The 27,313-nt window shown below is 55.7% G+C and overlaps 1 protein-coding gene across 1 annotated transcript in view; it reads left to right on the top strand.

Moving 5' to 3' along the window:
• PLXNA2 (plexin A2) overlaps window positions 1–27,313 on the top strand; it is a 150,099-nt gene that overhangs the window by 20,840 nt on the left and 101,946 nt on the right. Inside the window, exon 3 of the mRNA XM_053963880.1 lies at window positions 35–217. Coding sequence (XP_053819855.1) covers window positions 35–217 — 183 coding nt within the window. The remainder of the gene's footprint in view (window positions 1–34; window positions 218–27,313) is intronic.

Below are 27,313 nucleotides of genomic sequence, written 5' to 3'. Positions count from 1 at the left end.
TCACTCACAGCTGCCCCAAACCTTGTCTTTCCAGCCAGTCCCCATCGATGACAACTTCTGCGGGCTGGACATCAACCAGCCCCTGGGCGGCTCCGTGCCCGTGGATGGGGTGACGCTCTTCACCTCCAGCCGCGACCGCATGACCTCCGTGGCTTCCTACGTCTACAACGGCTACAGCGTGGTCTTCGTGGGCACCAAGACGGGCAGGCTGAAGAAGGTAAGGCCCGTCCGTGGCTGCGGAGAGCCGGGAGCTGGGTTTGTCTCTCTCGGGATGCTCTGACGCGCCTCACTGCTGCCGCGCCTTACGGGCGTTTCCCAGCGGGAAGCTGGGAGTGAAGCAGGAGTGGAAATCGCAGGGTTTGGGTCACAGCCTGCTGTTGGAGAGGCAGAGTTCAGCTCTCAGTGTTGTTGGAGTGGTTTGTCTTGGAGTGCCAAGTTTTGGGAAAGGTGAAGTTGAAGCTGCTGCGGGACGGTCCTGGGAAAGGAACCAAAGGAGGTCAGATGGAAGTCTTGCAATAGTTTCTGTTTCCCAGCAATCCTTCTACAACTGCTGTAGAAGACTGTGAGTTACAAAGCCTTTGGAGCTGCTGGTGCTGGCAGGATTTTGGTCATGGAGGGACAGGAATGGGTTCATGTGGCTGCTTTTGGAACCAAGCCTCGGGGCAGAGTCCTGCTGCCTCCCTGTGCCTCTTCCCTCCTGCTGGGTGATCGATCAGCCCTGGAACATTCCCTGTCCTCTGTCGGTAGGGCTCAGGTGAGAGTCACAGAATGTTTCTGGGTTGCAAGGGACATGGGCAAGGACACCTTCCACTAGCCCAGGCTGCTTCAAGCCCTGTCCAGCATGATCTTGAATGACTTTTATGCCTTTGAAGCCCATCTGGGATTTCCCCACTGCTGAGTCACAAAATCACAGAATATTGTGAGTTGGAAGGGAACTCTCTGAGGACTTCTGTATTTAAAATAAGTTTGGAAGTGGCCTTGGGGTGTAATCAGAGGTGTGTGAGAGCCCTGGCTGGCCTTTGGAGCTGCAGCTGCAGCTGGAAGCCAGCTCAGCAGAGGGTCTGATCCAGCTCCAGCAAAATCAGCCTTGGAGCTGCTGCTCTGGCAAGCTGGGACCCTTCCAATTAACCTCAGCTCTAAATGACAGCATTAGGTGAACCTGTTAAATGCAGCCCCTGCTCCTTCATGCCAGGGAAAGAGTTAACAAATGTAATCAACAGCAGGCTGTTAATTTTTTGAGTCCTTAAGCAGCAGGGAATTTCTCCCTCATCTATCCAGGAAGATACAAGGACAGGCAGATACTACACTTGAATGTCTGCATCATTTTAATTACATCAGTTCATTAATATTCATCCAGCACTTTACAAGTGCTGAGGAGTAGTAAATTAGGTGCCTCCCTGGTGCCTCTCGAGTGTCAGTGGGGCAATTTTGAACGTGGGGGAGAGGGAGCTTGTAAAGCAGAGCCCTCCACTTCCCTGCTCCCCGTCAGGCACAGGGGAGAGCCGGGGGGGTTTTAGCTCAATGGAAGGAAGAGGAGCCCTCAGCACATCCCAAATGCTTGTGCCAAGCCTGGAGCCAGGGATGCAGCCCGGGATGCAGCAGGGGATGCAGCAGGGGTTGTAGCAGGGGTTGCAGCCCAGGATGCAGCCCGAAATGCAGCAGGGGATGCAGCCTGGGATGCAGCAGGACATGCAGCAGGGGATGCAGCCCGGGATGCAGCAGGGGTTGCAGCCTGGGATGCAGCAGGGGATGCAGCAGGGGATGCAGCCTGGGATGCAGCAGGGGATGCAGCAGGGGATGCAGCCTGGGATGCAGCAGGACATGCAGCAGGGGATGCAGCTGGGGATGCAGCCCAGGATGCAGCAGGGGTTGCAGCAGGGGTTGCAGCAGGGGTTGCAGCAGGGGTTGCAGCAGGGGTTGCAGCAGGGGTTGCAGCCTGCTGCTCGCTCTGCGCAGGGTTTGGGGACAGGGGAGGCTCCTCATTCAGAGGCAGCAACAGCCACGAGCCTGTGCCTGCACACGAGGTATTTACGGGCTTGTTCCATGAATTATGAAGGATTACAGGAGCAGCAGGCTCTCCAGCAGGGTTTCATTCCTGGTGCCAGCCTACACTGAACGCTTTCTGATGCAAAGTTAATCTATTCATGCTCCGCTGTCCAGAGGGACGGCTGTGGAATCCTTCACCTCCAATCCTTCATCTGTTGGATGAAAACTGGCCCACCTCTGAAGTAAATTCATCCCGGACATTCACTGCAGTCAGGTTTTCATGGCACCTGCCCTTTTTTAACGGCAGAGCTGCCTGCAGCTGATGGATCCATCCCCCCTGTAATTAACTGCAACAATCCTGGTCCCGTCCTCCCCTGCGTGGGGCTGAGGATGTTGCTGTTCTCTCTCTCCCAGCTCTGTCTACACCTTCAGCAGATTTCCCCTCATTTGACATGTGGGATTATCTTTTCCATGGCCTGAGGGAGCCCAGGTGAGGCGTAGGAAGCAGCTCTGCACCGAGCTGAGGGGCTCTGGCTGCAGAAGAGGCGAGACCCGGGGGAAGTTAACAGGTTGTCTCTGGATTTTGCACCTGTTCCAAGATAACCAGACATGTCTCGAAGTCAGCGAGTGCTCAGGATGCTCAGGACTCTCTCCTTATCTCTCCTGCCCCATCTGTGGAATGATGGTGGAGACGTTCAGCACCTCTGTAAGTGCCAGGGATTTGTGCAGACGCCTTTTCCCACCTGATCTCCTTCGTGTCCTCCTCCGTCTCAGATCTACCCACACAATTAATGTCTGAAAGCTTTGTCACACCTATTCCCTCGCCCACAGCTGTTGACTTCCTTTGGAAACAAGCTGCTGGCTCCGTCTGGGCTTTCAGGGGAGGCATTTTTGTGTAGCTGGAGGAAAGTCAGGGAGATGGCTCCGAAATCTTTCAAATTTGCCTGTGCTCCCCCAGTGAGAATTCCTTACTGGAAACACTGGGTTATCCCTCTGCTCTCCTCTGCCTTTGGCTCTTCACCTCACTGCTCCTGCCACATTCCCAGCTCCTGCTGGTTCTGCTCCCCAGGAATTGTCTCAGAGTGGGTGAAAAGCAAAGCTGCTGATGCTGTGGGCCTTTGGCTCAAGCACAGGTACGTGGGATGAAATTCTCCCTCCTGCTCTCCTTCCAAAGCTCCTCAGCCTCCTGGCTGTGGGAAGGAGGGGAAAGGGGCCCATGTTGGAGACACAACCATTCAGAATCGGGGATTCCTCCAATAAAACCATTTCCATCAAGCAAAATGAGAAGGGACATTAATGCAACAGTTAACAGCAACGAAGTGCTGGGGGGAGATGTGTCAGCTTGCTTGTTCTGTTTATGGGTTTCATACAAGTCTATCAATATTGATGTGTGATGCCTTTGATTTTGACACTAATCATTGCCACGAATTAAATTTGCAGCCATATAATTAGAACTGCTATTAATAGGGCCTCAAGCCAAGCACTGCCGTGCTAGTTGGCTTTTTCCTGATGGAAAACGGCATCCACGGAACTCAGCTAATGTGGTGTGCCCGGGAGGTGCTGAGCCTGACGTGGAAATTGCACTGGCTGTGCTTAGAGGGGCTCCTCTGGAAGGCAGGTTCGTGGCAAGGGTCTGGCTCAGAGGTTTCCCAGGAATTCCACCGGAGTTGCCCTTAAACTTCCCAGTGGTTTGCTGCTCTTGGGATCCACAGCCTCAGTGCGAGAGAGGAGGATTGCAGGGAGAAAAGAGGAGGCCTCAGCGTGCAGCGCTGTTACTGCTGTGTTTCCACTCCATCTCCCCTTCCCCGTGCCAATCCTCCCATTTGTTCTCCTGCCCCAGCAGAGCTGTGTCAGCCCCGTGTCCCTGTGCACGCCTGGTTCCATCTCATCAGCCAGAGCTCAGTGCCTGGGATGGCAGCAAGGCTCACCACTAAAAATCAATCTTGTATTTCATCCCAAGAGGTCTGTTTCTTATTAGGTCTAATAAATCAGTGAAGTGCCCTTCATTCAGCTTGTCAATGCAGGACATTGTTTGTGATCAAGAATAAATAAATGTCTCTGCTCTGTCTGCCAGTCGCCATCTAGGTATTATTTTTCCATCATGCTGTTTATGCTGGCTGTAGGAAAAATGCAGTTCCTGCAGCCTTGCCTGCCTCCCCACGAGCTGGGAATGCTCCTGGGTGGTAGAGGCGAGGGAAAAGCTGGAACAGCAACGTTGTACCTGGGTTTCACCCAGCGCTGAGTTGCTCAGTGGTGATAAGGTTTTCATTTGTGTGCCTGGAGATGTGGAGGTGTTGCAGTGCTGCAGGCAAGGGCCCAGGTGTGGTTATTTCAGGTGCCCTGAGGTGAAGGATAAAGTGTGTGAATGAAATCACGCCCAGTTCTCCTGGAAAAGGGGTGCCACACGTTGTCCTGGCCACCTGTGACGCTCTGTCCCCGGGGCAGCTGCACTGGACATGGCTCCAATCCCTGCCGGGGTGTGAGGTCACTCCAGAGAGCAGCTCAGGGTCCAGCTGCAGGAGTGGCACGGAGAAATGCACACTGCTGGCACTCTCTTCGTGATGAGAACACACTCCTGTCACCTGCAGAATTCCTGGACTCTGCCCTTGCTCCTCCACTTTTCCAAGGGACAGCCACGAGCGGCTGGATTGCGCCGCCAGAGGAGCGGAGAACTTTTAAGTGCCTTGTTACGTCTTGGGACGTGAGAGTTTTATTCAGCTTGGCTGATTTAATTTGTTCCATTAGTGGGAATAAAGGAGGTCTTTCACAATGAAATATATATGTCCGAACCTGTCCTTAGATGACTTCATTTTCTGGATGGTTATCTCATCCCGGTGATTTATCCTTCATCATCGCCCCCGCACGCGCATCCCGCGACACTTCGGGAAAAACTCGGTTGCATCAGCCTGTGGAGGAGCCAAAAGGACACCAGGGTGTTATTGAGCAGATGAAAATCATCCATTTGCAGGCGCCTTCCAAAGGATTTGTCTGGTTTTAGCTGTAGGTTGGGAGGTCAGGGGCTCTGCTGGCTCCATGGTCAATCCATCACCCTCGGAGCGCGTTCCAGCAGAGGTGTGAGAGGGCAGATGGTTCTTGTTTGGCTGAAGAAGCTGTTTAATTGAAAGGTCTGAGAAAAAAAAAGTCTCATTTTTGCCCACTGATGTGAAATAAGGGGGTGTTTGTTCAGTCCTCTAGTTGCTGCTGTGGTTGGAGGAGCTGGGATTTATTTTCTCCCTAAACAAGGATTTTCCAGCCTTAGAAAGTAATTCCCCTTTGCTTCCACCTGCGCTGAAAAGGGTCCCCAAAATGCCCCATGGTCCCTCACATTTATTATTTTTCATAGCCAGAAGTTGAAATATTATTAATTGGAATTTGTGCAAGGGAATAGGAAAAGTGCTGGAAGCCAGAGGAGAGCACTGGGGGTGTTTGGGGCTGGAGATGGGGCAGAGCTGCCAGGTCCCTCTAGGCTGTGGCTCTGAGCACTCAGGAATGTCCCTGCCACCTCTTAATGGCATGAAATTGTCCTTTCTTCTCCCAGCATCCCTTCCCTGGGTCTGGTATCTGGCGCCTGCCAGAGCAAGTCTCGTCAGAAAAAAGGCAGAAGTTGGCAGATATTTTTATAGCTGCTGGAGAGGGAAGGGGCAGGTGTTCAGGAAATGCTGGGGATGTGAAATGGAGCCAGGTGAGCTCGGAGCCTGCTTTAATCTCATTTCTTGGCTCAGGAGATGGGGATGACTCTGGGTTTTATGCAGGTTCAGGCACCTTGAAAAATCAGCTCGAAGTTTTGGAGGGCAGCGATTACGTTTGGTTCAGTTCTAAATCAAGTGGGGTTAGTGGAGGCTGCGAGTGCTGAGCAGCCTTATCCGTGGAATCCATCCTTCCTGGAACCCATCCTGCCTCTGAAACCATGGCATGGCTTCGGCTGGAAGGGACCTTAAAGGCCATTTAGTCCTGGTGTGAGCAGGGACACCTTCAGCCAGACCAGGCTGCTCAGCACCCCATCCAAACAAGGTTTTCATCTTGAATTTCGGAGCTAATTCATCCCCACACCTTCTCTCAGAGGTATTATCTCGCTTATGAGCATCAAGTGAGGCAGAAGTTATTCCTCCTCCGTTTCACGACGTTTTCATCAAGTTCAATAATGAGTTTCTACTTGAAATGATCCTGGTGAAAAATATCACAAAATTCCAGACTCTTTGGTGAACTCCTGTTAGTTTTTCCTGCCTGTCCCTGCTTTCCTTGGAGTGTGAAGCTGGAGGAGTTGCTGTTCTGGATGTTGTTGGGTTTGGGGGTAGGGCAGTGTCAGCCTTTCTACTCACGAGTCAAGAAGTTCATGCTTTCTTTACTATAAACATATTTTTCTGCAGGCTTTTAAAATCCTCAGAGGTCAAAATAACACAGGTTTTGGTCCATTTGTAAGACCTTAAATCCCTGGGTGGCAAGAAACACTGTGAGAAGCCCGGGCTATGTTGCTTCTCTAAATGCCTCCTCCAGGCAGTAAAAACAAATATGGAAACCACAAATGCTCCGGGAGAGACTGGGGAATGTGCAGGGAGAGTCCTGGGCGCTGCCACAGCCCCTGAGCTGCTGCTGCTGCTGCAAAAAGGTTGGGATTTAGGGACAATCAGGGGCTGAGGTGCCCTGGAGGAGCAGGTTTGAGGCGGGGATGGCTGGAGGCTTTCCCTGGGTGTTCGATGATGCTGCCTTTAACATTCCCTCCATCCCCTGGCGGAGTTTACGGCTCGTTGCGGCCACGGGTGCCTCTCGCTGCCTGTGAGTAGGGCAGTGAGCAGGCAGCGAGCAGGGCTGTAGAACCCTGCGGGGTTTGGGGAGGCGGATCCATCAGCGGAGCATCTGCCCGCTATTTACGGCCGTGCCGGGCCGGCTCCGCCGCAGCACGAGTCCATTAGTCCCGTGATGATGCATGGGCTCCGCGCCTCCCCCTGCCTTTCCCGAGCCTCTTCCCGTTCGTGCCGAGCTGCTCGGCTAGGCAGAGCCCTGCCTTTCCTTCGGGGAGCTCCCTGCAGGCAGCCCAGCCTGGAAATAGGAGAGGGAGAGAAAGCCCTGCCTGCTCTGGGGCGCAGGGGATTTTGCACCAGAATTCTCTGGAGCTGTGCAAGGGCCATGGGCTTTCCTGGCTGTGACCTGGGCAAAAAAAAAAAAACCCCAGCAAAGCCCTGAGCAGTGCTCGGGGTGTGACCCAGAGTTGTCACCCCCACGGGGTTTGCTCCTGAGCTGAGGGAGAGCCCCCCCAGTCACTCCCAGTTCGTACTGGGGAGCCTGCAGGAGCTGGTGGAGGAGCAGAGGCTTTGGGATTGTGATTCCTCGGACGGGGATGCAGGAGGGGGAGCACAGGCAGCAGCAGGGCAAGGCTGCAATAATTAGCAAGAGGCTTTGTGAGCAATCGTCCCGCCAGGCCCTGGCAGTGTGGCGCTGCCCTGCACCTCTGCTGCTGCTCCTCTCGCTCCCTACACGGCCCTGCCCCAAACAGATCCGTGTACATGAAAGTGATGCGCGTTTCAAATGGATGTACACATCACACAGCACGGGAAGGGCTTGTTTTGTGGTTAGCTGCTAAATTATTTATTGTGTGCCGGGCTTTAATCTCACAAACCTGCCTGCAGGCCTTAGGCAAACCAGCCTGAGCATCCTGGGAAGCTGGGAGGCAGCAGCACGGGGGGAGACTGGAGGTGAGAACTGTGGGTCCTGCCTCGGTCCCTCTGCCCCTGCCGGCTCGTAAATTGGCCATTGCCACCAACTTAGAGCGGGATTTGCATTTGCCTTGGGGAGGATGCCCATCACAAACCCCCGGAAAGAACGAGAGTCGTTCCCTTGAGCTGCTGAGAGTGAAGGAAAGAGGGGGAAAGGGCGAGGGAGAGGCGCTGGGATAAATCCAGGTGTTCCACATGCCAAACGCAGTGTTTGCCCTCGGCAGCCCTCCCCAGCCAGTGCTGGTGAGAGGGAGGGCAGAGCATCCAGACAGAGCATCCCTCTGCCCGCTTCCCCTCCCCTCTGCCTGTGATTCCCTTCAACTCCTCACTCTCAGACTTCCTACCACGAGCACAAGCACAGGGGTACCCTGGCCTCACTGAAATGAGTGAATTGCAGAGCTGGAATGAAACCTCCAGCCTTCCCCTTTCTTCTGGCTCTCAGACCACGTGCAGGTCTGGAGTATATTTGGGCTAAATCGTTCTGCAGAGCTTTGAAGGCAAAGGGCAGTGACCCTCCCTGCTTTTCTTCTTTGTGCAGAGTCTCTCACACCAGCAACTCGGTCTCGTTACTGAGAAATAAATAATTAGAATATCTGGAAGGTCCAGGTGTAGTGGAAGGGAGAGTGAGGAGTTTCCAGGACACACAGGCTGCTTTCTGCCCCTGTATTCCCACCAGGAAGAGGGAGAGCTGCTCCTTCTGTTCAGGGAGTTCGGCTGGGAGTTTGTAATCCAAAGTGCAAAGAAAGCAGGATAAACACTGATCTTCACCGTTAGCAATCAACTGATGAATATGCTTAAATACTGTATGTTTTGGAGCAAAGCACATCCCACTTTTATTATTTGCTCTTGATTTTAGGGGAGTTTGGCCACGCCAGGGGCTGGGATTAGGCTGATTCCAGCAGCCCCAGAGTGGGGATTGCAGCAGGAACAGGACAAACAGCACCAACCACCAGGTTTGGGGAGAGAAAGGCAGCTCAGGGTTTGCTTGAGAAAACAAACAAGTTTCATGTTTTCAAGTGTGCTGTGCCCAGCCTGGCTCGTTCAGAGCCCTGTGATCAGAGGCAGCAGGCAGCCCAGGTCCAGCAGGAGCTCTGCTGTTCCTCGAGGAGCATTAAAGAGCAGCCGATGCCTTCTGGAAATTGTTGATAAAGCTCTCTTTTTTAGAATCATTTTTGCTTCTCTAGCACAAATGTACTATTTCTTGTTTGGATGTGTTGCTTTCTTCATTCACTTTTATTAGTAGGGACATTTACATGAAAACAGCTTTTTTTTTTTTTTTTTTTTTGCTCTCGCAGCACATTTCCCAATTGCAGCTGCACTTCCTGTGTGGAATGAGATCTCCACCTTCCCTGGGGAATGGGAATGGGGAATGGGAATTGAGAATGGGATGGGAATGGGGAATTGGGAATTGGGAATGGGGAATGGGAATGGGAATGGGGAATAGGAATGGGAATGGGAATGGGAATGGGAATGGGAATGGGGAATGAGGAATAGGAATGGGGAATGGGAATGGGGGTGGGGAATGGGGAATGGGAATGGGGAATTGGAAATTGGAAATTGGGAATGGGAAATGGGAATGGATAATGGGGATGGAGAATGGGAATGGGAAAGGGAATGGGAATTGGAATGGGGAATGGGAATGGGAATGGGAATGGGAATTGGGAATGGGAATGGGAATGGGAATGGGGAATAGGAATGGGGAATGGGGAATGGGAATGGGGAATAGGAATGGGAAAGGGAATAGGAATGGGAATGGGAATGGGAATTGGAATGGGGAATGGGGCTGCCCTCTCTGCTGGGCATGGCTGCCGGGCTCAGGGGTGGGCATGGGGATGGTCCCTCTCCACGTGGGCCAGCTGCTGTGCCCTAGAGGAGATGTTCCAGCTCATCCCTGGCTCTCTGCTCTCTTCATCCACCTTGGGATGCTGCGTGCATCCCTCCCCTCCCGAGCACAGGAATTATCTGTACCTTCCCAGCAGAGAGAGGCCGGTGTGAAAGCCTGCAGCAGGCAGGAATCCTCCCAGGGCTTCCCAAAGTGCCCGGCCCTGGCTGTGGAGCAGTTTGGGAAGGGAGAGCTAATGGATGTGTCTGGCAGAGAGAGAGTGCAGTGCTAATGCAAATTACAGGAAAAACCCCAAAGGCTGCTGCTTAGGGCATCGTGATGACCTCAGCATTGTGGGATGATGGATTTATTCACTCCAGCCCCTGCTTGGGAAGAGGCAACAGGAGCCAAGCTCCCCCCTCGGAACAGGCACCTGGAGAGGAACCTGCAGGACCTTCCCTGGCTGTGCCTGCCTGGCCTGGCCCCGCAGATGGAACCTGGGAGCTCCAGATGTGTGAAGCACATCTCGAATTTCCTCGTGCTCCATTTCTGCTGGAGCTTTGCTGTGGGGGTTGGCATTCCCCTGGGGTTTTCTTGCTGGCACCTTGAGAAGCCTGGGACAAGCCAAAGGAAAAGGGAAGGAGCTTCAGGAGAGAGGAGCTGCTCTGGCTGTGGGGTGGGGACACCCTGCTCTGTCCCCACGAGTCCTCTCTGCACTGCCCTGGCCCAGCTCAGCTCCCCAGCCCTGGCAGGAGCTCTGGAGCTGCTGATTCATGGAAGCAAACACTTGGTGAGGTGAAATTCCTCCCCTGTGTGCTTCCCTCACCCCTGACCCTGCTCCATTTCTTCCTCCTGACCCCTGAATTTCAAACCCGACCTTTGGTATCGCGGGGGAGGGAGGGGAGGCAGAAGGGCAGGGAAAGGCCAGGATGAGTTTGGCTGTGGATGGGAGGTGGGGGAGGTAAAGCTGCGATCCAAGCAATGGCTGGGATGCTCTGGGATGCTGTGGGATGCAGTGGGATGCAGTGGGATGCTGTGGGATGCTGTAGGATGCTCTAGGATGCTCTAGGATGCTGTAGGATGCTACAGGATGCTAGATGCTGTAATATGTTGTAGGATTCTGTAGGATGCTCACAGCATTCCAGAGCATCCTAGAGCATCCCAGAGCATCCCAGAGTAGGATGCTGTAGGATGCTCTGGAATGCTGTGGGATGCTGTGAGATGCTGTGGGGTGCTGTAGGATGCTGTGGGATGCTCTAGGATGCTCCAGGATGCTCTGGGATGCTCTGGGATGCTCTGGAATGCTCTGGGATGCTCTAGGATGCTCTGGGATGCTGTGGGATGGTGTAGGATGTTTGTAGGATGTTGTAGGATGCTGTAGGATGCTCTGGGCTGCTCTGGGGATGGAGTGGGCGCTGCTGCTCCGTCACTCAGCATCCCTCTGGAATTTCTGCCCGTGCATTCTGTTCCCTGGAATGTAAATGGCTTCTCATCCCTGCAGCACAGCCGAGGCAGCCTGAGCTTTGCCCCTGCAGGACCCAGCTCAGCCAGGCTGGAGGCTGCAGCCCCCCGGGGCCTGGCAGGACTCGCTGTCCTCTCGGGATCTTCCTCCTCTGAGCTTCAGCACCGCCCTGCAGCCGGGCTGTGCTGGGCTGAGCTCGCCACTTCTCCCCTCCAACACTCGACCTGGGGGGATTTAGAGCAGAAGAGAGAAATCCCTGCTGTGTCACGCAGAGGCAAAGTGGCCCCATCCATCTCTGTCCCCCCCAGCCCCCGGGGAAGGTCCTTGTTGATAGAGCTCTGCATCTTGTCATGGCACTGCCGTTCTCGGGAATGGATGTGGAGCTGGGAGTGCTCAATCCCCGCTGGGACTGAGCTGCTGGGAGTGCTCAATCCCCCCGGGCAGGTAGAGGCTCCTTTCATGGGATGCTGCCTCACCCACCCCTGCAGCAGCGGGGCCGACAAAGGCTCTGTGTGAATAAGGACGCAGTAAATGTCCCCAGCTCCCAGATTTATTCCTTCATTAGGAATTTAAATCCATCCTGCTGGATAGGCTGCTGCTCTCAGGGAGGCTGCTGCCGTTCCTCTCCGTGGAACAAAGCTGGGGGCTGCAAAGGCTCTGCCCGGCCAGGCCCCTCCCCAAAACCCACAGAGCCAGCGTGGTTTGGGCAGGGGGAGCAGGAATGGGCTGGGGAAGGGGCTGGGGGGCTCTGTTCAGCCTCTGCACAGAGTGGGGGCTGCTGGGGAGGGGCTCCCAGCAGAGGGGTGAGCAGGAGGGGGCTGCAGGGTCGGGCACATCCACACTGGGATGGTCCCAAATCCCCGTGGCTCAGGGGTGTTGGGCTGGGGGCAGTGGCACGGCCAGCAGCCAGCTCTTTGGGCACCCCACACCAGCTCAGGCTGTGCCACAGCAGGGATGGGTCCCACAGGCCCCTCTGGCACCCCATCCCAGTGTGGAACATTTTGGGGAGTTGCAGGAAATGCTCTCAAACGCTGCAGTCATGGAACCAGACGGCTCCGGGAAGAGCTGAGGAACTAAAATTAGCAGGAGTGCCCCAGGCAGAGGCCACCTGGGGCTTTGTCTCGTTCCGCTCTCAACTTTCATCTCTTTTATTTATAATTTGTGGCTGATTGATTTTTACTTTTTTTTAAGCTTTTTTTTTTTTCCTCTTCCCTCCTTTGAAAACGAGGAGCTTTGCTGGCTCATGGTGTGCAATCCCTGCACTCCCAGGGGTGGCATTGCCTCTCCTGCCCCAGTTCTGCCTGCTCCCCCCCAGAGCAGTGGGAACAGTGGTGGGCAAGCCCCAGACCCACCCTGGACCACATCTCCTCCTCTCCAGCCTTCCTCGGCTGCTTTTTGTGCTCAGCCCTGCTCCACCCAACCTGTAACAGGTCTTGGACCTCTGGGAGCTGGAGGAGTCACAGGATGATTTCAGACTGGTTTTTGGGAGCTGTGGATGCCCCTGGACCCCTGGCAGTGCCCAAGGCCAGGCTGGACAGGGCTTGGAGCAGCCTGGGACGCTGGGAGGTGTCCCTGCCATGGCAGGGGTGGGGTGGGATGAGCTTTCAGGTCCCTTCCAGCCCAAACCACTCTGGGACTCGGTGCCCTGTGCTCCTGTGACACCTGTGTGTTCCTCCTGGGCTGCGCTCGGGGTTTGCTCACTTTGGGTTTTCTCCTCAGGCAGTTCCCAGCGTCCTTCCCCTGGGGGATGCTCCCTTGCCGGGCAGCAGCCTGGACTCCCTGGCTCACTTGGCTCCTGGCTCTGCTCAGTGCCAGCTCCGTGCCAGCTCTGATGGCAGCAGCGTGCCCGAGGTTGTCTGGAAAATCAACAAAACCTCCTTGAGCCCTGGTCAGCAAGGCGAGGTTTGGGTGAGCTCCAGCCGAGGGGAACCCGGGGAGGATTTAAAGGCTTGGCAGCCCCTCCCCAGCCCCGGGCAGAGCACCCCCAAGCTCTCGGTGACACAGTTTGTCCTTCTAACGAGGCTGTGTTCAGCCTGAGCCGCCCTGGTGTGACCTGACCCCTGCCCACCCCATCCCCAACTCCACTCTGCTGCTTCCCAGAGCCTCGGGGCGATGTTCAGGGTTTGCTCGCCCCCAAAGCATCCCCGAGCGTGCCCTGAAATGGGAAACCTGGCGGAGGGAGGAGCTGGGCTTGGAGCAGGGGTGGTGCCGGTGCCAATCAGCCCCATCGGGGCTCGGGGTAACGCAGATTTCAGTCCTCAGCTTTGGGCAGTGAGGATCGGGAGCTCCTTTCGCCCCTGGGAATGGCTCAGCCAACGAAATATTCATGTGAAACCAGCGTGTGTTTTAAAAGCCCAGAAAATCCAGTGCCTTCCCCTGAACCATTGTTCTCTCTCCTGCCGTGTCTCTGGCTAAATTAAGACTTTCTTAGAAATGCACAGGTTAAAAGTTTAAAAGCTTAAGGTTTCATTCATAATTCACATATCAATGAGGCTTTGATTCCCAGCGGGGAGCAGCCTGCAGTGAATGCTGATGGGGGAGCCAGCACCTCTGAGCCTTCCCTTCCCTTCCCTTCCCTTCCCTTCCCTTCCCTTCCCTTCCCTTCCCTTCCCGGGGCAGAGCAGGAGGCTCGGGGGGAGCCAAACCTCCCCCTCCTGGGTCACCCTCTGACTCTGGCCCGGTCAGGCCATGCCAGAAGTTCTAACTCATGGTGCTCAGGGTGACAAAGGACTCACCTGGTCCTGTCCCCATCCCCATCCCTAAAGCTGCTGTCCCACTGCCGATGACCTGGGGCAAACTGAACCCTGCTGGCCCCGGCTGGCCCCGGGCAGGGAAAGCCTTGGCCTGTCCCTGTGAGGATGAGGAGGCTGAGAGGGTAGGAGAGCAATGGCTTCAACCTGCAAGAGAGGAGGTTTAGATGGGGAAAATCCTTCCCTGGGAGGGTGGGAAGCCCTGGCCCAGGGTGCCCAGAGCAGCTGGGGCTGCCCCTGGATCCCTGGCACTGCCCAAGGCCAGGCTGGACGGGGCTGGGAGCAGCCTGGGATCACGGAAGGTGTCCCTGGGCATGGAATGAGATGAGATTTGAGGTCCCTTCCACCACAGGCCGTTCTCTGGCTGGATGGACAAAGCCTCCCCACAGCACTGATGTGTCTGTGCCCCTCTGGGAGCTCCAGCCTGGTGTTCTCCCCCTCCCGAGGAGGAAGAGGAGGCTGGGAGCAGCTCCTGCCCAGGCAGCAGGCAGGACCTGCCCTCCCCTGCCCGGGCTGGCCTGGCACCCTGCCCTCCCTCCCCTCACCCAGATGGTCTCTGCATCTCCTTGTCAGGCATCCAGGAGTATTTCCCCTGCTCTCTTCCCATCCTCTCCAGCAGCCTCCTTGCCTGCCTGCAGCCTTTCAGCCTTAATCTCCTCTTTGTGCCTCGGGGGCACCTCTGCAGCTCCAGCCACGGCTGCTCTGCTGCTTTTTGGGTGAGGATGCCCCCCATCCTCCCCTTCCCCATCCTCCCCTTTCCCCATCCTCCCCTTCCCCCATCCTCCCCTTCCCCCATCCTCCCCCTCTCCCCCGTCTAACACTGACAGTTTTGAGAGGGATTAAAGAACGAAGTGCAGGAGCCCGGCGATTTGGCTTGAAACTCGTCCCTTTGGAGAATCTTTTGCCTTCATTATCCAGCAGATAAATCTGCTTTCAGCTGCCTGTGTGTGCTGGGAATGGCAAGAGCAGGGAGCAGCCCCTGTGCTAATCCCCCCTGCCCAGGTGTGGTGCCACTTCCATCCCACCCAGGAGCACCAGGGCTGTGCTGGAGCCGGGCTGGGGGCCAGTGCTCTCTGCCTCTGGCTGCCTGCTGGTTATTCTTCAAAATAAATCAAATTGGAGATATTCATCTCAAGAACGAGAGGGTTTTTTTCCCCTTATTTTCCACTCTTTCCCCCACTCCCAAACTTTTCCACAGGCTCTGCTGGCAGCAGCCTCTCCGTGGCAGCGGGGCCAGGAGGGCGCCTGGCAGCAGCTCAGCAGAGGGGATTGGATTGCAGGAACACAAATCCCTCCACTCTGGGAGCCTGCTTTTATTCTGCCATGTGGCATCTGGCCCCAGAATGCTGCCTGTCCCCTGCCCCACTGCAGGTGACTCTGGTGGCTCTGCTGGGCTGCTCCAGGCAGGAAACCACCGAGGCTCCTGGCACTGCCTTCAGGTGTCTTTGGGGTGGATTTGGGGCATATATTTATTTTTAAACTTCTTTAAATCTGTATTAAGAATCTGCTAAAAGATGCACAAAGGCAGCTGTTGTCAGTTCTGAGCCACCTTCAGCTGAGAGCAGCACCCGGGGCGGGCACGGCTGTGTCTCTGAAGGGACCTGGCAGCTTTGGGGGGAAGGTTTGGGCAGGTTTGGAGCGTGGGCAGAGGCTGGAGCTTCCCCTCTCTGTGGGAGCCACTTTTGGGGGTGTTTGCTGAGCTGTCCCTGGGTGCTGCCTGTGAACTTTGCACCAAGTGTGGCTGTGAGACCCCAGGCGCTGCAACACTTGGGGTTTTCCACTGGACTTGCATTGATGGCTGCATTGATTTTTCCTCCCAAAAATCCCCCAGGGGTTCATCCTCACCTCCTTTCCCCTTCCCATCCCTGCTTATCCAGCTCCTGTAACATTTAAATCTCTCTGTAGGCCCCCAGCATTACCTCACTCACAGCACAGAGCAAAGCACTGACAGGCTCCAGCCAGGTCTTCCTCGGTAACACAGGGGCAGTGAAAGAAAAAACTCTGAATTTCTTCCAAAAAGAGCGAGAAATGGGCAAGAAAAAAAAAAAAACCTGGGTGCCCAGGAAAGGCACAGATCCTGCTGCTGGGCTGGTTGGTGCTCAGGATGCACAGAAAGTGATTTACAAAGTCTGTAAAAGCTGTGCCAGCACGGCCTGGCTCTGCCTTTGCCTGTCCCTGTCCCCTCCAGCCTGGCTGTCCCCAGCTCCCTGCCCGTGGCACTGCCAGGGTGGCACAGCCTGGCCTCGCTGGTGGCACTGCTGGCCCTGGCAGCTGGGGCAGGGCATCAGAGCCCAGCCTGGCTGAGCTGGGCTAGCTGAGCTGGGCTTTAGTGCTCCGACCCCTCCCAGCCATTCCTTCAGATTTTCCCAGGGCGCAGGTTGATAACGAAGGGATTAATTTAATTCCCCCACCCCTCCTGCAGCTGCTCTGTGCCTGCTCATCTGGTGCTGTTTTTATTGCTGTGATTCAGGCACTGCCCGGGGCTGGAGCCCAGGAAATCCTGGGGCTGGGGTTGTCCCGAGGACTGGGGGCTGTGGGGTGCAGCTCTGACACCCCCATTGCCCCTGGCTGGACAGGAATAGAACCCCAGTAAAGGCTGGCACCCCAAAGAGAACTGAAAAGGTTTGGAAATGGCCCAGGGCAAAGTCACCTTCCAGCAGTCCCACTGCAAGGCTCAAGGCCAGCCCTGTGGCCTGGGGGGCTCTGGGGGGGCTCTGGAGGGTTCTGGGGAGGCTCTGGGAAGTTCTAGGTGACTCTGGGGGGCTCTGGGGGGGTTCTGGGGGCTCTGGGGGGGTTCTGGGGGTCTCTGGGACGGCTCTGGAGGGTTCTGGGGGTCTCTGGGGGTCTCTGGAGGGTTCTGGGGGCTGCTCTGGGGGGTTCTGGAGGGGCTCTGGGGGGTTCTGGGGGGCTCTGGGGGGCTCTGGAGGGTTCTGGGGGGCTCTGGGGGATTCTGGGGGTTCTGAGGGTCTCTGGGGGGTTCTGGAGGGGCTCTGGGGGGTTCTGAGGGTCTCTGGGGGGTTCTGAGGGTCTCTGGGGGGTTCTGGAGGGGCTCTGGGGGGTTCTGAGGGTCTCTGGGGGGTTCTGAGGGTCTCTGGGGGGTTCTGGGGGGCTCTGGGGGCCCGTGGCTGATGCCCCAGGAGCAGCACAGCTTCTCCTGTGGGTCCGTGGGTCTGTCCCTGCCCCGGGGAGGGAGGCAGGGCGGGTGCTGGGGACAGGGACGCGTGGCCAGAGAGGAGAGGGTGGCTGTAAGTGAGAGCACATTGGCAGCACTGCAGCTCCCCTGCCTCCCAGCAGCTCTTGGCCGTGGGTGGCTGCGGCTTTTTTCCCTCAGTTCTGTCCCAAACCTGTTTCAGATTAAAAACAAACGCTGTTGCATATCAGTTTGTCAGTCATTCTAGACCTAATCTCCCAAAATAATCTTTTAGCAGCCCTCTCCTCCCCCAAGATGGGCAGTAATTGTTTCAAGACATGTCAGCCTTTGTTTAAAAGTGAGGTTTGTGTTTTCCTGAGGCTCGTGTTCTTGGAAGGGAAAGGAAAGAGGTGCTGAGCAAGGACTGACTGCAGGGAGAGGTGGGTGGGGAGAGGAGAGGCTGATTTGGCAGCCCTGAGGTGCTGGGGACGATTTTCTGCTGGGGTGGGACACCAGGGCTGGTGAGTCTGGGCAGGCTCAGGGGAGCTCCAAAGCTCTGCAGCACCCTGGGCTGAGGAGAGGGATCTGTTTGCCCTTGCTCCTGCCTGAACAGCAAAGTCCTTTTCCCACCAGTGCTGGAAAATAATCCCTCCCCTGATTTTTACCCCTCTGCACTCAGCATTAGTGCACCTCAGTTTCCCTGCAGGTGGACCTGAATGGCAGTGCCCAGGAGGCTCCTCCTGTGCCACGGGCTCATCACATCCTCTGCTCCGTGCCCGTGCTCAAGGACCTGCCCCACTCTGCTCTCCTGAGCCCTGGCAGCAGCTGGAAATGCCTTTTGGGAATGCATTTCCCAAAAAAAGTGTGGGTTTTTTTATGTGAGCTCTGCTATGGCAAAGGAGGTTTTTAAAGGGAATCAAATGCCAAAAATTTGAAGGCGGTTTAATCCACCTATAAGAAGTAATTTTTAGAAAAGCAGAGCTTGCTAGCTTTGCAGCCTCTGTGTTTTTTTGGAGGATTGCTCTCCCAAATCAGCCTTCCCCCACCTGTGTGTGTCCCTGGCAGTGCAGGCACACGTGGCACCACGTGCCAGGCAGATAAATATTGCAAAAGTGCCCTGGGACCTGCCAGACACCCCAGGGCTGTCGTGTTCCTGCCTGGCTGTGCTGCTCCTGCTGGTTTGCTCATGAAAGGGAGGCTGGCAGCGCTGGGAACTGGCCACCATTCCCAGCAGGAATTGGTTTGTGGGCTCTGCTGGCAGCCCGAGCATCTGGGACACGTCGGTTCACAAACGTGGTAACGGCTTATCAGGGAATTGTGGTTTGGATTACAGCAAAATCCCAGAATGAGCAAATCCCTGCTTAATCTGGAGGGCTCTGCCAGCCTGGCTGGGGTTCCTGAAAGGAAAATGGAGCTGGCAGAAGTTTCACGTGCCCTCTGGGAACTTTCTCCCAACTCATATCCCTTTAGGACAACAAAGTAAAAATATTTAACTGGTCCCTCCCTCCTTATTTCTGGGCCTCCCTGCATTTGGATTTTCCATTTCTCGCTTCTCCTGCTGGTGCTGCTCCGTGCTGGGGACTTTGTGCTGCTGGGTAGGGATGAGGTTTGGAACATTAAATTCAGAGCTGGCTTCAGCTCCACATCCCACCCACAGCTCCGAGGGTTTGGGGTGAGGACTGGAGCACCCAGGGGCACCTGCCAGGGCCAGGAATTCCAGCTCCACCTTCAACGAGGGGCCTGGGAGTGTTGGAGCTGTGGTGCCCTGCTGGAACTGCCAGCTGGGCTGTCAGGTAGCCGTGCTTCGGGCTGAGAGGAGCAGGTATTCATAACTCATGGATTGCTGGGCTGGATTTTAGCCAGTGCTCAGTGGTGCTGGGACAGAAGCAGAACAAGCTTTACCTCCTGTCCCCCAGGGGATGTCCCCCAGGCTGGCTGCTCCACGGGAAGCAGAGAAGTGGGATGTGGGACAGGGAGTTGATGCTGCTGCTGGTGGTGGGAGCAGGGAGGCATCACAGGTGAGATGCAGAGACTTCACTCTGTGCTCCCTCTCTTTGGCCATTCCCTCTGCGTTCCCCCTCTTTGGCCATTCCCTCTCTTTGGCCATTCCCTCTCTTTGGCCATTCCCTCTGTGTTCCCTCTCTTTGGCCATTCCCTCTCTTTGGCCATTCCCTCTCTTTGGCCATTCCCTCTCTTTGGCCATTCCCTCTCTTTGGCCATTCCCTCTGAGCCCAGCCCTGCTCTGCTGAGGGCTCTGAGCTCACGGAGTCACCACCCCAGCTCTGGTGACCCCATTTGAATACAAAACCCCCCAGGGCACCCTCGGGCAGGTCCCCAGCGCCTTTAGCCACGGGACCTGCCCGAACCTGGAGTGCTCCAGACAAATGATCTCCCTCGCCCAGCCACTGCTGAAGCTCTTTGTGTGCCTGAGCTGGGGTGCAGAATCCCCAAAGAGGAGCAGGCAGACCCCACCTTCCCGGGTTCTGCTGGCTGCTCTCTCTCCTCGCCATCATTCAGAGCCGTGGGGGATGTGATTTGCATTCCTTACGGCACCGTGGGATCTCTGATCCCCTTTGGGGAGGAGATGACACGAGATTGCAGCGAGACTGGCAGGGAAATTGCTCCAAATTGCACCTCTCGTGGCTGTGCATGCACAGAGCTGCTCCAGGAAAGGGATGGGAGCAGGAGAGGGACAGGGTGGGACAGGGGGCTCTGTCACCCAGGGACACTCGAGGGGATGGTGCTCCATCACAGGGGAGCTGATCTGAGCAGGAGCTGCCAGAATGGGAGGCCAGGCAGCATCTTTTGCTGGGAGAAGGAATGGGAGAGGAAGGTGGAGCAGGCACTGGTGGGATCTGGCTGTCGGGATCTCGAAGGGAAAACTGGGATCAGGCAGGGCTCTGCTGAGAGCAGCTTCCCCTCCCATCCCAGTTCACAGGAGCAAGCAGGACACACGTGCTGGTGTTTAATAACATCCCAGCAGCCAGCCCTGCTCCTGCTCCTGCTCCTGCTCCTGCTCCTGCTCCAGCCACTCCCGGGGCTGCCAGCGCCGTGACACCGAGGGCACTGCACTTCATTTAAAAATACTTGGGTGAATTCATTAAAGAGGGGCTGGATCCTCCCTGTGCCAGCAGCGTGGCGAGCTGCAGGTGGGGCCCCATCCCTGCATCCACGGGGACCCTGTGCCACCCCCATGTCCCTGTCGTGTCCCCCTGCCCAGAGCTCACTGGGGCTGTCCCTGCACCCCCAGCTCTTTGCTGGGGCTGTCCCTGCACCCCCACTGCTCCACAGCTTCTTGGAAGGGACACCAGGGCCCGGCCAGTCCCACTTTCCTTTCAAAATGCATCCAGCTCGAGGAGCTGCAGTGCTACTGGAGCAGGAGGAGCACCTGTGCCAGCTCCTCTTTCCAGCCTCCTTTGGCCTCTTTCTGCTCAAGCCTTTTGCTGGGATATCAGCAGGGACCTGGGCATTATTTATTGATTCTGCAGCAATACAGAGCAAATCCCTGCAGCACTGTGCTGGTGTTCCCTGCCCACAGCCCCGAGAGCAGGTACTGGGAGGGAAATGAGGGTCAGTTTTATCTCCATTTCACAGCTGGACAGGAGGACACAGGGATGTGCCCGAGGCTGCACAGAGATTCCTGGAGCTGGGTGAAGAGGCCAGAGCCCCCAGCTTGTGTCCTGTTGCAGGGGAAAGGCTGCCACAGTCCCCTCTACAAGCCCTGTGTCCTTGACTTGTGGCCAAAGGCCTTTAATGTGAACCCACCCCAAACCCACAGCGAGTGCCAGACCTCGGTCAGGGCAGCAGCGTCTCCCAGTCTGGGCTGGCCTGGAGCCAGAGCTCCTGGGCAAAGGCTTTGTGTCCCAGCCCAGAGGCCTGTTCTCCCCCTGTTCTCTCCCTGTTCTCCCCCTGTTCTCCCCCTGTTCTCCCCCTGTGCCCCCCTGTTCTCTCCCTGTTCTCCCCCTGTTCTCCCCCTGTTCTCCCCCTGTTCTCCCCCTGTTCTCTCCCTCTTCTCCCCCTCTTCTCCCCCTCTTCTCCCCCTGTTCTCCCCCTGTTCTCCCCCTGTTCTCCCCCTGTTCTCTCCCTGTTCTCTCCCTGTGCCCCCCTGTGCCCCCTGGCACAGCTGCTGCTGCTGCAGGTTCAGCTCTGCAGGTTCCCACAGAACGGTGCCTTCTCCACAACCTTTCCTGGCTGGCTCCAGTGCAGGAATCCAGATGGTTCTTCCTCATCTCCCACACGATCTGCTCACGCCAGGCTCGGCTGGAGCCGTGGAAGGGCTGGCAAACCTCTGCTCACGTCAGGCAGGACTGAGAAGCTTTGGGGGATTTGGATGCCGGCTGGATGCTGCAGAGAGCTCTGCCCTGAAGCTGCAGGCCGAGCTGGGGGTCAGGGCTGGTGGCACAGAACAGCAGTGAGGGGTTCCAGGCTGATTTTCAGAGTTCAGGTAACACAAACCCAGTGCAGCTGCTTTAATCTGGGGGCAGTGTGAACATCTGGGCTCCCCTGCAAGTGTTCAGGGCCAGGCTGGATGGGGCTCTGGGGAACCTGGGGGACTGGAATGGTCCCCCACCATGGCAGGGGGTTTGGAATCAGATGATCTTTAGGGTCCCTTCCAACCCAAACCATTCTGGGGTTCTGTGAGGTGTGGCACAGACGACTTTGGCTGCATTGTCTGGCTTTAAGCAGACACTGGCCATGGAGAAGCTTTTGTGTGAGTGAGAACTGCCCAGCCTGTGCTGGAGGTCCTGACCCCAGCGTGGCCCCCCAGATCTCTCCTCTAAGGAGAACAGGCAGCTCGAGAGCCCCGAGCTCCTGGGAGACGGAGCTGGAATCACGTGGAGCCTTTGGATGCAGCCTGGATCAATCGTGAAGGCTTTGCCCCCTCGCTGTGTAAAACATCCAGAGCAAATGTAGAGTGACAGGAAAGGGGTCAGTGGTCTGGGTCACCACCGAGGTGCTGGAGGAGATAATCAGAGCCTTTTCCTTCCAGTTCAGTGCCTGCCAAAAACACCGGAGCGCCTCACCAAAGTGCGGGGCGCGGCCAAGCGTGAGCACTCAGAGAGGCCAGCACGGGAGGAGCCCGGTGTCCCCACCCCGAGTGGCAGCAGCAGCTCAGCCCTGCTCTGCTCTGCTCTGCTCTGCTCTGCTCCACGGGCTGATCGCCACCTGGGGTCTGTGAAACGTGAGCGCTGCCCCGCGTCACCTGGGAGGTGCCAAACTTCTCTGGGATGCTTTTTGGGAAGGGTTTTGTGCTCCCTGGGGGCTCAGGGCGGGTGGAAGCAGCCAGCCCGGATTAGCACTGCTGTTAATGGACCTTGAGAGCATCTCTGCTGCATATGGGGCTGGGCAAAGCCATGAAATGAGGTGATTTAACAAGGCCAGACCCCTAACCCTGCTCTGAGGGGTTTCTCTCCTAAGCTCTTCCAAGGAGCATTTTGGAGTTTGCTGCTGTTTAGTCCAAATCTTCCTCCCCAAACAAAGCTTTGGTGCCTATTGCATCTCCAAAAAGGCTCCCTGCCAGGGATATTTTGACAGAAAGTGTGATAAAATATAACACAGCAGATACCATCCCCTTTACAATTTATAAGGAATTTTGTAACCCGAGGGGATTCATTCTATATCATGTTACAACACATAGTATAGATCCTGTCCTCCTGCTTGCTGTTTCTTTGCACACATAATGAACAAATCTGCTTGTATCTGGAAAGCTCTTGTGGCTTTGAGGGTTTGAGCTAATCAAGTTCTTGTCTCCAGCATCTTCCCCTCACTTTGTCCCCAGATGATCTCACAGTTATCCCGACTTTCTCAAAAGCACAAAATAAAACACTTTCTGTGAGAGCTGCAATTGCTTTTGACAACTCAATGGCTCTTTGGAATTTGGGAAACCACAAAAAAAAAAAAAAAAAAAAACCTCCCAGGCTCCTCAGTTCTGCTCCACATCCCTTCTCCATCTCTTCCCTGTCATTTACACCCGTGGAGTGGGTGGGAATGGTGGGAGTGAAATGCTGCTTTAGGAGCTTGGCGATAGGTGGGGTTTGGAGGCACGCAGGCAATTTAGCAGGGATAATCAATGGGATTTGGGCATCTTTGGGAATCTGTCTTTGCTGCTCGATGGGCATTTGTGCAAATGCTCAACAGCTTGAGACGGGAGATTTGTTCCCCGCTCCCTCTCCCTGTCAGCTTTTATTTGCCTTCTGTTGCCCTCCTGCACAATCCATAAGCCCTCCTCTTTTGCATGATTGTCTCAATTTGCATTTCCAGCAGATCCACTGACATTTGGCTGGACTCTGGGTGAAACACTCCTTGAAATTAGCCCGCACGTTGAGTTTGTTCTGGGAAGATAAGAAGGGAAGTGGCAGGGGGGCCTGGGGGGAATTGCACATGTGAAACTGCACGGGGAAAGGAGCACCAACAGTCAGACTCCAGGCCAGCAATATTTCTTTGGGATTTGTTTGGGAAGCAGAATTTGTCACCGTGGGCAATGGACTCATCTCCCTCACCCCACTGGCTTCCAATCCCAGCACAAGCCCGTCTGAGGAAGCCAAAGGATAAATTGTCTGCTCGCCTGCTCTGGAGTTGCTCTGTAGTGCTGGCAATGTGAGACTGAGGAGGAATTTTAATTTCATGCTGTGTAAGAAGAGTGCATGCAACAGTAGCAGCCGTATGGATTTTCATATGAATAGAGTACAGTATTCATAACAGGGCAGCAGTGTTGTCCCGCAGGTTTGCATTCTTCTCCTTCCTTTGCTGTTCTCACATTCCCCTCGCTGTCCACCCATCCTCGCACTTGCTGAAATGGAAAGTATGTCCTTGCCAGATGGGTGTACAAAGTGACGAGCCTGTTTCTCAGCTAGATGGCAATTGGCTTCAGAGACCTTTTGTTGCTTTAATTTCTGTGCAATCCAAGTGCGAGTCTGTTTTGCTTGAGAGGGAACATTTTTTAGCCTGGTGCCTCTCTTGCTCAGCTTTGCGGGTATCTAAGCACGAGCGCTTTGCAGACAGTGGAGCCCATTAATGCTGCTCTGTCTCGAGATCTCTCTAAAATAACAGGACTTAAATCACTCGGAGGGGAAAGGCAGGTCCTGGGAATGGCTGATCCGCAGGGATGGGTTGTGTGGGGCTGCACTGGGTGCTTCTCACCCCTTTCTCCTTCCTGGTGATCTCTTTAGTCCTCACCCAAGAGCTGAAGTCACCTCAGCAGCAAAGAATTTGGTTTGTAAAACGTGTCACGCTTTGTTCGGGGGAGGTTTTGTTTTATTTGATTTTAAAAATATGTGTGTATTTGTTAAGGAAGGAGCCTGTAGTGATTTTTCTTGAGGCTGCTGATCTAATACATTCTGCACAGCCATAAAATATGCTTTAGATAAACTTCTCCTCCTAACATCTGTGAGGAGCACTGCTCTGCTCGTTTCCATGCTAAAGCGGTCGTTAACGCGCCGGCACATCCCTGCACGTCTGTCAAACCCAATCAGTTTTGCCAGGTAGGGCAGGTGGATAAATCAGTCTGCCTGCACACGCTGCTCTTTCTGATAGCCCTGCATGGCAGGAAAAGGCAGGAGTGGGGGAAATCCTTCTCCTGGCTGCCGGGGAGGCGTGTGCGTGCGACGAGCGCAGAAATCGCGGGATTGTCGGCGCAGAGCGAGCCTGGACGCTGAGCTGGGGAAACGTGGCTGGAGAAGGGGTTTGCAGCAAGGCAAGCGGTTTTCTCTCCCAGCCTCGTCTGCCCCTTTGACAGCTGCTGGCAGCACGCTGAGCTGGAGCCCAGCAGTGCCGGATCTGGCTCCGTGCATTCCCTGCCAGCCAGCGGGAAGGGCAGAGAAAGCCGACGGCATCTCCCGATGATCCTGGCCTGGCCGTCCTTCACTGGGCCAGGCTGGGCTGGGCACACCCCCACCCACTGCCACAGCGGCCCCCGCGAGGGAGAGAGAGGATATGGTGGGTGTTGGGAAAGGTTTCTTCGCTGGGAGAGTGCTCAGCCATTGGAACGGCTGCCCGGGGAAGCGGTGGAGTCACCAGAGGAGTAGAGGTGGCACTGTGACCCGGTTTGGTGGGCACGGTGGCACCGGTTGAAGGTTGGGCTTGATGATCTTGGAGGTCTTTTCCAGGCTGAAGGGTTCTGTGTTCCACAGGAGAGGGGGGATGGCAGCTTTGGCCACGGCCCCAGCCCCGGGCTAACCCTGGTGACAGATGTGGCAGATGTGTCCCAGCAGGCAGTGACACCTCTGGGCAGTTGGGTTCAGTGCTTCCCTCCGTGGCTCACACTGATACGTTACAGAGTCCAGCAGCAAAGCCCACCCATAATTAATGAAATACAGATTTTCATCTGAAATCATTGCCTGGAATCGCTCCCTAATGGAGGGAGGGGTGGCTGGGGGGGGACAGTGAGAGCGTGTCCTGCCTGGGCACGTCCCTTCAGCCAGGGCACCAAGGACTGAGCTCTGCCAGTGCCCCCAGCCCCCTCCAGACACCCAGCGAGGAGGAGCAGCAGCAAAGCCTGGCAGAGCAGGGCACCCCACCAGCTCTGAGCCCTAAAGAACCAGTGCCTGTCTGGGTAATTCCAGGAAAATCCCACCAGCCTGCAGGATCGGACAATTCCCACCAAAACAATCCGAGGACGGTGAACTCACAGTGAGGTTCAACCAAATAATTCCACGTTGAACGTGGTGAGCTCCTCTGAGGGCTGCTGGGTCCTTCCCCAGGGTAACTCCAGGAGATGCTGTCATGGCCTGAGAAGGGAGAGGCTTCCCCAGGGGACCTCTGAGAGATCCTCTCACCCTCAGAAGGGTCAGGTTTGTGCCTGGCAGGAGCTGGCGTTGCTGCCTCTCCTCAGCCCGGCTAAGAGAGGCTGTTAAGAAGCAGTTTCAAGTGCAGGCTGAGAGGGAAGCTAAAGTGATCGATAAAGTCTCTCTCCAGCACTTGTAGAACCTTTGGGATCCTCTTATAAATCAAAGCCTGCAGGTAGACTCAGGTGCTGGAGCACAGAAGCACAAGCAGCATTAATGAGGCCGCGGAACATCATCCCCGCGGTGGCAGAAGCAAAGGGGAGGGGGGTTTATCTTGCAGAGCCTGTGCCTCTAATGATGGTGCAAGTCCTTCAGAAGGCAAAAAGGGACAGTCTGGGGAAAAGGACCTTCTGGGCTGGCTCGTTCCCAAAGATCCAGGAGCTGCTCGTGTTGCCTGCCTGCTAATTGGAGTTGGCTGTAACTGATTTAGAAAGCGATGGCCTTAGGGAGCTGAGATTGTTGTTTGTGTTTGTCTGGGATTAAATACAGATGGAATTAAAACAAAAAACCCCACAACAAACCCTCGATTGCAGGAGGAAGCTTTGATGGAATGAATTCCTGCTGCCGGGTCGGGGTCTCGGTGCCATTCCCATGGAAGCACCAGGGAAACAATGAAAGGGTAGAGACAGAAATAGAAAGCAGAAAGATGAGTGGACTCTGATGAAAGGAGTCGTATTAATAATGAAAACTGGAGGGTTTGGAGCTGCTTCAGAATGAATTTTCAAGGCACAGAGCCCCTCGAGAGCAGGAGCTTTGGTGGCTGCCTCAGCCCTTTGGTGGAGGCACAAACCACAGCACTCCAGGTGCTCAGAGCAGGACCCGGCTCCCAGCCAGGCTCTGGAAGCACAAACTGCAGGAAGAGACAGGGAAATACCTGCTGGGTTGGGCTGGCCAGGCCAGAGGCCTCCAGCACCAGGAAAACTGGAGTCTCGTGGCTTTAGGTCACGGCAGGATTCCTTCACAGCTGAGAGCAAACCACGACACAACCAAGAGATCGTGGCAGTGACAAAGCTCGAGGCCTGGGATCATTAGCAGATTGCTCTCTGCAGATGTGTGGGTGGGCAGGGGGGGCTCTGCTGGCTCTGCAGCCATGGGGGGAGCAAGGCAAGAAGGAGCTCAGCTCCTCTGACATTGAGCAGTGGCCTCGTGCACAGAGGCTGCTGTGGCTGCCAGCACTCCCTCACTGGGAAAATCTGTCCTGGAAGGCAACTTTCCATATCAGTTCTGAGCCTTGGCTCAGCGCATAGCTCCTGTTTTAAAAGCTTTAGGAACATTTGATACCTGGTCTCTTCTTAGTGAGAGCAATTCAAAGAACCCCCCTTGTTAGAGCTGCAGCTCCTGGGGGCAGGGGATGGAAAACAGCCCCGGTGGTGTCCCTCAGGTCACCTCAAAGCTGTCTGGAGGTGACTGAGCAGCTCCCTTCCCTCCCAACACCTCCCTCTGCCCCTTTCAGCACCCCTGACTGCTGCAAATCTGCCAGTGCTCACTAAGGTGAGCCCAGGACTCCTGAGATCCCTGGGCCTGGCTGCACAAACGCCCGGGGCTGGCTCTGACCTGCCCCTGCAGGGAATCCAGTGCTCCACAGGGCTTCAGGCTGCAGGACTGGGGCTGTGTGATGGTCCTGAGCTTGCTCCTCACACAAGGGGGCTGGTTCTGGGGTCTGCAGTGT

This window comes from Vidua chalybeata, chromosome 24 (assembly GCF_026979565.1).
Source record: "Vidua chalybeata isolate OUT-0048 chromosome 24, bVidCha1 merged haplotype, whole genome shotgun sequence".
Lineage (NCBI taxonomy): Eukaryota > Metazoa > Chordata > Aves > Passeriformes > Viduidae > Vidua > Vidua chalybeata.
The sequence above is the reverse complement of the archived record's forward strand: the minus strand, read 5'-3'. Positions and strand labels throughout refer to the sequence as shown.